The sequence below is a fragment of the Euprymna scolopes genome, chromosome 22, assembly GCF_053919585.1.
Source record: "Euprymna scolopes isolate OS-2025 chromosome 22, ASM5391958v1, whole genome shotgun sequence".
NCBI lineage: Eukaryota > Metazoa > Mollusca > Cephalopoda > Sepiida > Sepiolidae > Euprymna > Euprymna scolopes.
In genome coordinates this window covers 79,856,163-79,870,832 of record NC_136503.1, presented here as the reverse complement: position 1 = coordinate 79,870,832, position 14,670 = coordinate 79,856,163, and the positions used below count along the sequence as shown (strand labels likewise).

The 14,670-nt window shown below is 31.2% G+C and overlaps 1 protein-coding gene across 4 annotated transcripts in view; it reads left to right on the top strand.

Annotated features, from left to right (window-relative positions):
- Window positions 1-14,670, top strand: part of LOC145243489 (endoplasmic reticulum-Golgi intermediate compartment protein 3-like) — a 113,479-nt gene that overhangs the window by 19,113 nt on the left and 79,696 nt on the right. For 2 of the 4 annotated variants that reach the window (XM_080106432.1, XM_080106431.1), the window contains exons 2-4: window positions 4,199-4,357; window positions 5,546-5,665; window positions 10,140-10,160. In XM_080106432.1, coding sequence (XP_079962558.1) covers window positions 4,199-4,357; window positions 5,546-5,665; window positions 10,140-10,160 — 300 coding nt within the window. The remainder of the gene's footprint in view (window positions 1-4,198; window positions 4,358-5,545; window positions 5,666-10,139; window positions 10,161-14,670) is intronic. The other 2 variants (XM_080106434.1, XM_080106433.1) reach the window with 1 other exon arrangement.

Genomic DNA, 14,670 nt, shown 5'->3' with positions numbered 1-14,670 from the left:
ATGCATGTTTTGCCATGTATATATTTATATTCATGTTTTGCCATGTATATATTTATATGCATGTTTTGCCATGTATATATTTATATGCATGTTTTGCCATGTATATATTTATATGCATGTTTTGCCATGTATATATTTATATGCATGTTTTGCCATGTATATATTTATATGCATGTTTTGCCATGTATATATTTATATTCATGTTTTGCCATGTATATATTTATATTCATGTTTTGCCATGTATATATTTATATTCATGTTTTGCCATGTATATATTTATATGCATGTTTTGCCATGTATATATTTATATGCATGTTTTGCCATGTATATATTTATATGCATGTTTTGCCATGTATATATTTATATGCATGTTTGCCATGTATATATTTATATTCATGTTTTGCCATGTATATATTTATATGCATGTTTTGCCATGTATATATTTATATGCATGTTTTGCCATGTATATATTTATATGCATGTTTTGCCATGTATATATTTATATTCATGTTTTGCCATGTATATATTTATATTCATGTTTTGCCATGTATATATTTATATTCATGTTTTGCCATGTATATATTTATATGCATGTTTTGCCATGTATATATTTATATGCATGTTTTGCCATGTATATATTTATATGCATGTTTTGCCATGTATATATTTATATGCATGTTTTGCCATGTATATATTTATATGCATGTTTTGCCATGTATATATTTATATGCATGTTTTGCCATGTATATATTTATATGCATGTTTTGCCATGTATATATTTATATGCATGTTTTGCCATGTATATATTTATATTCATGTTTTGCCATGTATATATTTTTATTCATGTTTTGCCATGTATATATTTATATGCATGTTTTGCCATGTATATATTTATATGCATGTTTTGCCATGTATATATTTATATTCATGTTTTGCCATGTATATATTTATATGCATGTTTTGCCATGTATATATTTATATGCATGTTTTACCATGTATATATTTATATGCATGTTTTACCATGTATATATTTATATGCATGTTTTGCCATGTATATATTTATATGCATGTTTTGCCATGTATATATTTATATTCATGTTTTGCCATGTATATATTTATATGCATGTTTTGCCATGTATATATTTATATGCATGTTTTGCCATGTATATATTTATATGCATGTTTTGCCATGTATATATTTATATGCATGTTTTGCCATGTATATATTTATATGCATGTTTTGCCATGTATATATTTATATGCATGTTTTGCCATGTATATATTTATATTCATGTTTTGCCATGTATATATTTATATGCATGTTTTGCCATGTATATATTTATATGCATGTTTTGCCATGTATATATTTATATTCATGTTTTGCCATGTATATATTTTTATTCATGTTTTGCCATGTATATATTTATATGCATGTTTTGCCATGTATATATTTATATGCATGTTTTGCCATGTATATATTTATATGCATGTTTTGCCATGTATATATTTATATGCATGTTTTACAATGTATATATTTATATGCATGTTTTGCCATGTATATATTTATATGCATGTTTTGCCATGTATATATTTATATTCATGTTTTGCCATGTATATATTTATATGCATGTTTTGCCATGTATATATTTATATGCATGTTTTGCCATGTATATATTTATATGCATGTTTTGCCATGTATATATTTATATTCATGTTTTGCCATGTATATATTTATATTCATGTTTTGCCATGTATATATTTATGTTCATGTTTTGCCATGTATATATTTATATGCATGTTTTGCCATGTATATATTTATATGCATGTTTTGCCATGTATATATTTATATGCATGTTTTGCCATGTATATATTTATATGCATGTTTTGCCATGTATATATTTATATGCATGTTTTGCCATGTATATATTTATATGCATGTTTTGCCATGTATATATTTATATTCATGTTTTGCCATGTATATATTTTTATTCATGTTTTGCCATGTATATATTTATATGCATGTTTTGCCATGTATATATTTATATGCATGTTTTGCCATGTATATATTTATATGCATGTTTTGCCATGTATATATGTATATGCATGTTTTGCCATGTATATATTTATATGCATGTTTTGCCATGTATATATTTATATTCATGTTTTGCCATGTATATATTTATATGCATGTTTTGCCATGTATATATTTATATGCATGTTTTGCCATGTATATATTTATATTCATGTTTTGCCATGTATATATTTATATTCATGTTTTGCCATGTATATATTTATATGCATGTTTTGCCATGTATATATTTATATGCATGTTTTGCCATGTATATATTTATATTCATGTTTTGCCATGTATATATTTATATGCATGTTTTGCCATGTATATATTTATATGCATGTTTTGCCATGTATATATTTATATGCATGTTTTTCCATGTATATATTTATATTCATGTTTTGCCATGTATATATTTATATGCATGTTTTGCCATGTATATATTTATATGCATGTTTTTCCATGTATATATTTATATTCATGTTTTGCCATGTATATATTTATATGCATGTTTTGCCATGTATATATTTATATGCATGTTTTGCAAAGTATATATTTATATGCATGTTTTGCCATGTATATATTTATATTCATGTTTTGCCATGTATATATTTATATTCATGTTTTGCCATGTATATATTTATATTCATGTTTTGCCATGTATATATTTATATTCATGTTTTGCCATGTATATATTTATATGCATGTTTTGCCATGTATATATTTACTCTGGCAACGTTAGTTCCCCCCTCCACATGAACTCTGGCAACATTTGTTTCCCCCTCCACGTGAACTCTGGCAATGTTTGTTCCCCCCCCCTCCACGTGAACTCTGGCAACATTTGTTCTCCCGTCCACGTGAACTCTGGCAACATTTGTTCTCCCGTCCACGTGAACTCTGGCAACATTTGTTCTCCCGTCCACGTGAACTCTGGCAACATTTGTTCTCCCGTCCACGTGAACTCTGGCAACATTTGTTCTCCCGTCCACGTGAACTCCGGCAACATTTTTTCTCCCGTCCACGTGAACTCTGGCAACATTTGTTCTCCCGTCCACGTGAACTCTGGCAACATTTGTTCTCCCGTCCACATGAACTCTGGCAACATTTGTTCTCCCGTCTACGTGAACTCTGGCAACATTTGTTCTCCTGTCGACGTGAACTCTGGCAACATTTGTTCTCCCGTCCACGTGAACTCTGGCAACATTTGTTCTCCCGTCCACGTGAACTCTGGCAACATTTGTTCTCCCGTCCACGTGAACTCTGGTAACATTTGTTCTCCCGTCCACGTGAACTCTGGCAATGTTTGTTCCCCCCTCCACGTGAACTCTGGCAACGTTTGTTCCCCCCTCCACGTGAACTCTGGCAACGTTAGTTCCCCCCTCATCGTGAACTCTGGCAATGTTAGTTCTCCCGTCCACGTGAACTCTGGCAATGTTAGTTCCCCCTTCCACGTGAACTCTGGCAATGTAAGTTCCCCCTTCCACGTGAACTCTGGCAATGTTAGTTCCCACTTCCACGTGAACTCTGGCAATGTTAGTTCCCCCTTCCACGTGAACTCTGGCAATGTTAGTTCCCCCTTCCACGTGAACTCTGGCAATGTTAGTTCCCCCTTCCACGTGAAAGTTTCCCCCTTCCACGTGAACTCTGACAATGTTAGTTCCCCCTTCCACGTGAACTCTGGCAATGTTAGTTCCCCCTTCCACGTGAACTCTGGCAATGTTAGTTCCCCCTTCCACGTGAACTCTGGCAATGTTAGTTCCCCCTTCCACGTGAACTCTGGCAATGTTAGTTCCCCCTTCCACGTGAACTCTGGCAATGTTAGTTCCCCCTTCCACGTGAACTCTGGCAATGTTAGTTCCCCCTTCCACGTGAACTCTGGCAATGTTAGTTCCCCCTTCCACGTGAACTCTGGCAATGTTAGTTCCCCCTCCACATGAATTCTGGCAATGTCTTATTCTCTCCCATTAATTCTGGCAACGTTTTTTCTCTTCCCGACTGCATGTTAACTCTGGCAACGTTTGTTTACCCCTGACAAGTGAACTCTGATAAGCATTTGTTTTTCATTATCTTTTTGTATTGATTTGTGTTAAAACACATTTCTTTTTTTTTTTTTCTTATTTTTTGCAGTGACCCTTGTTAGTTCCGTCTTGATGTTTGTCCTCTTTGTATCCGAACTGAACTATTATCTCACAAAGGAAGTCCATCCAGAATTGTTTGTCGACACATCACGAGGCCATAAGCTTCTCATCCATGTTGATATCACTTTCCCAAGATTGGCTTGTTCATGTAAGACGTTTATGAAATCTCTCATTTTTTATTACGTAACTCGTTTAGATTTCAGGTAAAAAATGTAATCTGGAAAATTATTACTGTAAACAAGGGGATATCCTCTATCAAAAAATGAGCCCCCCCCTCTCCAAAAATATTATGCTTATCCATTGTTCACGCTACTATTCTTATAAAATAAAAACTAAATCAATGAAGTTAAAAAGAAAATAAAAATAAAATATCTCAAGCTGGAAAGTTTTAAAAAAAAAGGAAGAAAAAAGCTATTCTTATAGGAAAAAGAAGGAAATCTCTTATTTACAGAATCTGTCATTTGTATCACTTGTTCAGATTTCAAGAAGAAAATGTAGTCTGGAAAATAAGTATAAATCTGCTGTCAAAAATGGCAAAAAAGAAAATTATGCTTCACCAGTGTTCACACTACCATTATAAAAATAACAACTAAATCAGTGAAGTTAAAAATGTAAGATAGTCGTTACATGTCAACACTCGGGACCCACACGTTTTATGCAGACAGTTGCAAGGAAACAAGACAAGAATTCAACTCGTTGTTTTTTCAATTCAGACAACAGACATTTATTTTACAAAAAGAAATAAAAGAAAATATCTCAAACCGGAAAGTTTATTAAAAACGAAAAACGAAAACATTAAATGTTCCTATTTACTTGCCTCCCCATGAGGGCAGAGTTAGACACAAGGTCGGTTTTTAATGTGGGGAAAATCCAGCACCCCAAAAAGAAGCATTTAAAAAAATAAAAATTGTCTCCGTCATGAAGGATTTCTCCTCCACTGACCGAGGGCAGAAATGCTAAAGTGTAGTAGTAGTAGAACAGATACTATACTGTAATCTTGGCCCAAAGGTTAAGGAGAAAGAAAAATTTCCAAATTTATTTGAAGTAGTTAAGTAGATGGTCTGACTTTCTATTTGCTTTCTGCTTTCCCCTAAATACTTTAAATGGTTTCATCCAGCATTTTTATTTTTTTATTTTCCAAGTTTTCTGTGACTGGATGAATATATATTTATCTACAAATAAATACGTAGAGTGAATGCTTTTATAATTTAATTACTCATTGTGCCACACTCTTTGATTTCTCTGTCTCTATAAAGTTTATAGTGTTTAAATGAACATAAATTGAAAAACAGACATTTGTAATTTTTTTCTTTTGTTTTCTCTATTCCTTGTCAAGTCGTGAGTACAGATGCCATGGATGCTTCTGGTGAACAGCAGATTGATGTAGAGCACAATCTTTTCAAGCGTCGGTTGGATCTTGAAGAAAATCCGATTACAGATGAAATTGAGAAACATGGTAAGGTGCATTCACGTTTCATATATTTTAATTAATGTTAATTAAGGCATGAATTTTACATTTCATCTATTTTAATTAATGCACTATCTGTTGATCCTGTAAAAGTTGACTCTGAGAAATCTTACATTTTTTTTCAAACAAATTAATCAAGTATATAAATAATTGAGTGTAAAATTCACTAATAAAAACAGTTAAACTTATGGTACTTATGCAGTATAAGGACTGTGCTGGCATCAGTCATAGGGGTGGGTTTTTTTCGGACAAATGCAAAAAGGTGTTGGAACACTGAGCGCCTTAACCCTAAGACAAAAAATTATAAAGAAAGCATTTGTTTGTTATCATTGGTTTATTATAAAGACAAAAATTTAAATATGTTTTGAACAAAAAAAAATCATAAAAAAATAAACAAAAAGATTTTTGTTTGCTATCAGTTGTTTGTTATTCAAAAGATAAATATTTATGACACTTACCTTACAATGAGTGTTTTTTTTTTTTTTTAATCTGGATTTTAATTCTCTAAAAGTTATTGCTTTCATGTTTCAATTAATTTTTAATCAAAATTGTTTACATTTTTCAATTATTTTTTTGTATTGACAGAAATAATATATTTTCAATGAAAAATTTGGTCAGCGTTTGTGTAAAAAGAAAATTTTCTAAATGACAAAACTTTTGTTCTGCAATTTCCGTCATTTTTTGTAAACTGTGTGGACAGTTCTGACGATAGCATGGTCCTTATACTATAGTACCAAACTAATAAATTATACATGTTTCTTATTTTTCAATTCAAACTAAACTTAAATAAATCTTATTAGAATTTAATAATTCTTAATAACAACAAAACTTAATATTTATAATTACTATTGTAAAAATTACATTCCTATTCATTTCTTTTGTTTGTTTTATGACATGTCAACCATGTTTTAATTATTTAATATTGAAATATATAGGAAACAAAACGGAGTCGGTTGTGAGATTATTTAAGGAATGGGCCAAAGTCTTATTTCCATACATTGAATAAAATATGCTGTGGCAACGTTGATAACTAAAAAAAAATAAAAACTATCTGATCAAGGCTCTACGGACAAATCTATCTTTTAGTTGACCAGCCAAAGAAAAAAGTGACTAGCCAAACCCATATGATTTTTGGAATATGACATCTTCGTTCTGTTACAAGTACGTACACCATAAAGATTTTTCTGTATTATTTTTAAATAAGTGTAATTCCAAATATGCATCGAATTTTATCTTGAGACTTGAAAGTAAAAACATTAAAATTCTTCAGACGTTTTTAAACAGTCTTCATTTAAAAAAAAGAGTATATTGTTCTATTAAATTTTTTATTGTTTAAATAATTTGACTTTGCTCATTTTATTTCAAAAAAGTAATAATGGTTGAAAAGACATTTTTCATTCAACAATGAGCTTTGGAATATTGTCTGTGAAAGATAAACAATCGCCAAGAGATAAAAATCACTCACAAATGTGACTGTTTCACTTGCAATATAAAGCCCTGCTGATCTAGATGACATTTTGCACAATGGTTAGTGTTATCAAATAGTATCAGATCCATACATCAAATCTGTGCTTGATTTCTCCATGAATTGTATGAAGTATTTCCGAAATTATACCATGAAAACAATCATATTTATCTGATCAGGTGGAAATTTTATACCAAATTTTATCAAAAAGCATCAGATCCATACCTCAAACTTGAAGTTGAAATTCGGTCAAAATTTTGCACTTGACCAAACTTATTATGGTCATATAAGATGTCAGAACTTCATTGACTACAGTACGGGCCAAGTAGTGAGTCTCTATAATGAACAGAACTTAAAGTTATCACCAAAAGTTAGCTTTTCACCTTTTCCATGACCGTGACAACCCAAAATTAAGCCAAATGTAAGTTATTCCAGAGATGGGGGAAGAGTGGGTTATGGCATTCTGTGATTGAGTTCATCAACCCTGAAGTCCTCACATTTTTTGTTGTGAGAACTATACATGAGAACCCGACTTGAGGAGAGTGATACATGATTGGAAGTTTACTAGAGTTCCCACTCTGGTGGAGAAGAATTGATCAGGATGGAATTCAGAAAGTCTCTAAATTCTGTCTTGTCACCTGGGTGTATCACTCTTAGTTTTAAAGCCTGCACACTACTACAAAGTGGTGATCCTTCATGCAGGACTGCAGTAAACAAACACAGGTGGAGACAAATAGACTCCCCAATCTGCCCAAATTACAAGGAAGCCCCAGAACACAGAACACCTGATCCGACACTGTCCAGTCACCTGACTGGAAGCAGATTATGCGACAGCCCATCTATCTGAAGACAATTTCTTGGACAGGCTAAAAAATAGCAGTATAGTGGTCTAACTCATACACTACTACTACTACTACTACTACTACAGTTGAGAAAGATGCAGCCATGTTGAAGGGCGCCTGTTGGTTGCTGCCTGCAAACAATGCCTAGCACATCATACTTCTATGATGATAAGCATTAACCTAGCACTACAGTTGCAAGCAAAAGAAAAAGTTGTCCCTACATACGGGCTCCCTTTACGCCGATCAGTCAGTATCCGACACGGTGACCAAGAAAGCAATAATATGCAGGTTTGTTTTAAATTTTGCATGCCGATTCGGAAGTGAAAACTGAAGTGTTACAAACCAAAAGACCGTCACTCCATTTCATTGTGTGATCAAGAGATCAAGTAGGAGTCATCATGTGGGTCGACGAGGTCAAAGTATGGGCGCTTATGTCAACGATCATTAAATCTAAGGGAGATAACCAGTAAATTCATAGCAAAATAAGCATATTTTCCAAGATATAATTTGGGATGCTGAAATAATCAAAACAATGAAAGAATGCTAAATGAAAAAAAAAAAAAAAAAAATGATTACACGATTACTGTAGCCAAGTTCCGGAAATTGCTGAAACAGTTTACGAAAAGGAAACAAGTTAGCAAAGTTAATCAACGAACTTAACATATAACGATGTTAAGTAACAAAATAAACTTATTAATTAACGTATTACACAAAAAAAGTAAACTGTTACAATGTAACAATGTTAATTAATCCACAACAAAAATTAAATAAACTTGTTAATTAACGAAAATAAAGAAACATATTTTGAAGGAGATTTTTAGGTATTTAAACTGTCATATAATTTTTTTAAAGTATTTAAACCGTCAATGTAATACGCTATTTTTTAAATCGTATTTCCAAGTTTAATTAAAGTTAATCAAAGTTTTATGATATGTTTTTTTATTCAATTGTAAGGTTAAAGTACAAAATAGGTACAAAACACCGTCCCCTCCCCATGTTAAGAATGGCTTTTTAAATAATAACGTTATTATTTCCGCACGGATCAATAAGTGCACCATTTTTTTTTTTAATGAAAATAAAATTTTAAAAAATGACGGTTTAAATACTTCAAAAAAAGTTTTGTTATTTTCGTTAATTTAACAAGTTTATTTAATTTTTGTTTTTGATTAATTACCATCGTTTCAAACAAGTTTATTCAATTTTTGTAGTGGATCGTTACATTGTAACAATTTACTTTTGTTTTGTGTTAATTAATAAGTTTATTTTGTTACTTAACATTGTTATATTTTAAGTTCGTTGATTAACTTTTTTTCTTTTTTTTTTCTTTTTTTTTAATTTCCGGGAATAATTTCAGTTTCATCCGGCGCTTGCAGATATAGTCTTCGTGTAATCATTTTTTTTTTCTTTCTTTTCTTTACTGATTTTTCAGCGTTCCAAATGACATCTTGCAAAATATGCTTATTTTTGCAATGTTTATGCTGGTTATCTCCCTTAGATGATCCGTTGACATAAGCGCTAAAGTATGAAGGTCACGATGTGTGACGTCCATTAAGGAATAAACTGAGGGTTCTACTTACAACATAGCATTTTGTTTTTTGTCTGATGCTGAGTCCCCTTATGCAAATAAGTATATTTTTTTTTTTGCATTCGTAAATTTTCGTTGTTATAAAAACAATTTTTTCTTTATAGTTTAAAAATTTGTCAATGTCAAGTGTTTATAAAGAGGGAGGTTGGTCTCAGACATAAAAAAAAAAACTTAACACATGTATTTAACAAATTTACAGATTTGAAAATGACTTAGAAGCCGTTGGATATGCAATGATCGCCCCGTGTCGTGTTCTGCAAGGCACTTTTGTTTACATGTGAAATTCTCATAACCGATAAGGGCAGATAACTCTTTCTTCCATGGAGTACAAGGGAGATAACTGTCTTTCTTATTTTTAGGCTAACAATTTAGCATAAATCAACCAAAATGCCAAAAGACTGTTAATTTATGATGGGGAAAAAATTTCTTTATTTAACACTGAGTTATAATCAACAAAGTGCAATACAGCAAACCAACATAACATGACAGAATTTTTATTTTAGTATTTTTGGTGGTAAAACATTCTGCATTTACTACTACAAAAAAATATCCATTTTCTCTATTTTGAAGATGAAAACACTACAAGTGAAGGTAAGGTGAAGCCAGTTATGGCTTATTTTCGAGGGGAATCTTCAGAGACATTTTAGCTTTATACTTTTTAATCTTATGGAATAACATAATTGGTAAAATAATTTGCAACATGAAAATTAAAAAAAAAAAAGCTTTCACTTTGTTATAACATCTCTTCATTCTATCAACCTAAATTTTTCAGGATTCATTTCTTCTTATCAAATTGCATCAAAATCTGAGCCATTTTAAATTGTTTGATTTGTACTGAGCCATATATATATATATATATATATATATATATATATATATATATATATATATATAAACTAGATAGATAATATTATTTTATTATTAATTATTTTTTTATACCTACAGACACTAGTGTTTCATGCTTATGCAATCATCAGTGTAGGAAATGATAATTGCTACCAGCCATGAGATTTGAACTGTCACAAAATCACCCTTGGTACTTTAGGCTAGCATTCTATCTGAATTTAATACAGGAATTAAAGGAAATTAACACAGGAATTGAAGAAAATTAAGTAATTAAGTACCTATAATGTTAATTCAGTGGGCATAAGCAGTAAACAGTCTATTCAATGACAGGAAGTTTGAATTTTGCAATTTGTGCTTAGTTTGACCACCTAAAGTGGGCTAAACTTTATTTTCTTAAAGATGACTATAATAATATTTTTATAAATAAATATTGACAATTATTTTTATATCTACAGACATTAGTTTCTTGCTTACACAGTCATCAATGTAGGAAGTGATAATTACTGTTGGTCAGGAGATTCGACCCCAGTCACAAAGACATCCTTGACTTTGTAGGCTAGAATTCTACCTCCAGGCTACCAGCATGTAAAACTTAGTTATTCAAAGAAACATTGCATATTTCCTCCAAAAGCTTTTATTTACAAACTATTGTTTCTGCCTATTTCAAGAATGTATATTTTCATAATATACAAAATTGATTGATTGATATTCATGAGGAAATGTCATTATTGTATTAAAATTTCAGTTTGGCTGAAAATTTTTTAATGCATCTAACATTCGTTAAACGTGTACACATTTGCATTTCATTCAAAATTCAAAGAGGAACCTTTGTGTTAACTTTAAGAAATTTATATATATATATATATATATATATATATGGTGACCAAAAAAAACAGGACATTCAATTGTTTTTCTGAGCATTTTATAGTCAACAGAGAAAAAAAGGCCAAAGACCCTAGTGTTTTGATGTGATGTTTTGAATATAATAAACTAGTTATGACCAAAGTTTCATTTCATTCGGACAAAACACCAAGAAACGAGGCCTAATTAGAGTTAGGGCCCGTTTTTTGGGGGGTCACTCTGTATATATATGGTGGAACGATAAATTTGTCGCCCTAAAGAAAACAATACTACAGCTTTATTTTAAAAATTTTATTGAAAAATCAATTCAGGTAACTTGATTATGTAGTAGAACTGACATCTATTCAATGTAGCCGCCTTCAACCTCAATCACTGCCTTAATACAGGTGGAACTAGGAGCATGCCTTTTCCACAAGCGCCGACAGGAGCTTGGGGAATACTCGGCATATGGCAGCGATCAGGCTGGCTTTGGTGTTGTGGGAGGTCATGTTAGTGATGTTCTCGATGTATGACCAAATGAAGTAGTCCCGTGGGTTCAGCTCTGGGGAGGAGGAGAGCCAGTGAGAGAAGGGTACAAAGACATAGCACTCCTTCTGAAGCCAAGCCTGAGTCTCTTTGAACTTGTAGGCCGGCGCCGAGTCTTGCAGCCACACTAAGAGTCTGTCAGCGGTCACCTGATTGCACCAGGGGATCACCACGCTCTTCAGCACATCCAGGTACACTTTGGTGTTGACTTTCAAGCCAACCTTGAAGATGTAAAGTGACATGATATGGCTCTCACATGAAATCACACCAAAGACTATAAATGTGGCCAGAAACTTTGTTGTGCTTTTATTTTGAGGGTGCTGGTAATGGTCCTGTTGTCATAACTTGGATTGGTAGAGAACAGGAGTTGTACAGCGATGCATCTCTGATCTTGCTTCTTGAACATTGTGTCACTTTCAGACATGATAGAAGACTCTTATCGCTCTTAGGATTTGTACACAACTGACCAACTAGTAGATGGTCTGCAACAAAGAAAGAAAACCGGTGTTTATCAAACGGAAATGGAATCATGTTTTCTTTTGTATGGTGACAATTTTATCGTTCCAACCTGTGTGTATATATATATATATATATATATATATATTTATATATTGTTGCCATAAAAGAGACAACATGATTCCATTTCTATTTGATAAAAAACTGGTTTTCTTTTTTTGTTGGAGACCATCTACTATATATATATATATATATATATATATATATATATAGCTCATATGTTTATATATAATTTAACTACTTGGAGCTGTGATTACAGATGAATGAATAACAAAATTCTCAGATAGCTCAATAGTGCAATACTAGAGCTTAAAATATTTTTTTTTCAAGAGACCACGTTAATAGAATAGATACAGCAGTATTGACTTATTTTCAGAAAGTTTTTCATTTATTGGTCACAACAATGTGTACGATTGTTTTAGCCCCCCCCCATTCCTCTCATGTTTGTATATAAGGATATAATTGTTCATCAAATTATAACTTGCACAAACTTGAGCTTCATCAGCATGTTAGAAAAAAAAAAAACAATGTTCCAAAAGTATTTTTTGGGTCCACAAATAGGACCTTTCCAGTTAAATGAATGTCAACTGTATTAACTGTGGGATGAAAAAAAAACTTTTGAAATATTTTTTTTTTTTTCTAATGTGCTGATGAAGCCTAAGTTTGTGCAAGTTATAATTTGCTGAACAATTACATTCTTATATGCCAACATTGAGGGCTGAAACTATTGTATGCAATGTTGTAACCAATAACAGAAAAACCAATAAGAGAAGAACTTTCTGAAAATGAGTAAATACTGTTGTATCTATCTTTATTAACATAGTATCTTGAAAGAAAAAAAAAAACATAATTATCCACTGACACGTGTTTTGTTATCTACGACTCATCAGAGTGGCTGAATCTAGTGAGATTCAAAATCTCACTAGATGCAGCCACTCTGAGTCGTAGGCGACAAAACGCATGTCAGTGGATAATTATATTTTTAAAAAAATATATATGCCGCTCCCCATGTGGGGGTACCAAATTGGTTAAAGGGAAAATTATTCCCAACTCGCATTTAGGTAAAAATGCACTTTCGTAAATAATTGAATTCATTCAAAACATATCGCAAAAACAAAAACAAATAACACACACACACACACACATATATATATATATATATATAATATATATATATATATATATAATGTAGTTTCTGAATTTTTGAGATGAGGATTGATAATTTGGATTATTTGGACTACTGTTCTCCTCTTGAATGTCATTCGCACGACGTTTCTGCCAATGTAACTTCCAACGTTCTTCAGGTGTACCTTATCAGACACCAGAATTTTTCTGTCAAATTTGGGGAATGTGCACGGAACTTATAACAGAACCCTTTAGTTAACTCATAGGGGTAACATGCACTTTCCGTCAGCTATGACTGGGTAGAAGTCTCAAGTAATTTGTAATTGTAGTCTTTGTATCGTCCACGATGAGGATTGAACCTTTAATCTCCAGAAGAGTTTCGTTTACAACTAAATTTTATCTAGTACTTTATCTGTTATGCCACAGGTTCTTGAAATGAAAGATTCTTGAGTTTGACAAGATACACCTGGAGAAGGTCGAAGGTTACATTGACCGAAATGGTGTGTAAATAATACTCAAGATAAGTTTTTTCAAATAATCAACGTAGTTGTTTTTATTTTATTTTATTTTTTTAATTAAATTGTCATCCAAAATAAAAAAATCCATAGTTTTGTCCAAGTTTACAGCTGTTTCGAGATGTGTTCGATTTCAATTATACAAAATATTAAAATAATTTTTTTTAAATATGAGAACAGTGCCTTTTATAAGAAGAGTATGATAAAATAAATATTCAATACTCCAGAACAATATCTCTGATTAAGAAAGCATTATCACAACGAGAAACATACTTGAGATGGAAGTGAAATATCTTCATAGAATCATGAATGATGTATATACCATAGTGCAATAATATAATATGTAATATAATTAGATTTAGTCAATATCTCTCAATGTGTTGTTTATGTTTTTGATTTCTACAAGTTAAGTGATTGGTATATTGAAAGATAAAATCAAGATATAAAATAACAAAAAAAAGAAAGAAATATTTGAGTGATGTTAGAAAAATGAGAATTTATGAATCCTGAAAATCTCGAGGGACATACAATAAATAAGCTGATTTTTTTTTTAATTTAATTTTTTTTTTTTAATTTAATTTTTTTTAATTTAATTTTTTATTTTATTTAATTTTTTAATTTATTTTTTTTAAATTTAAATTTTTTTTTACTTTAATTTTTTTTAAGTTTTTTTAATTTACGTTTTTTTAATTTAAGCTTTTTTAATTTAATTT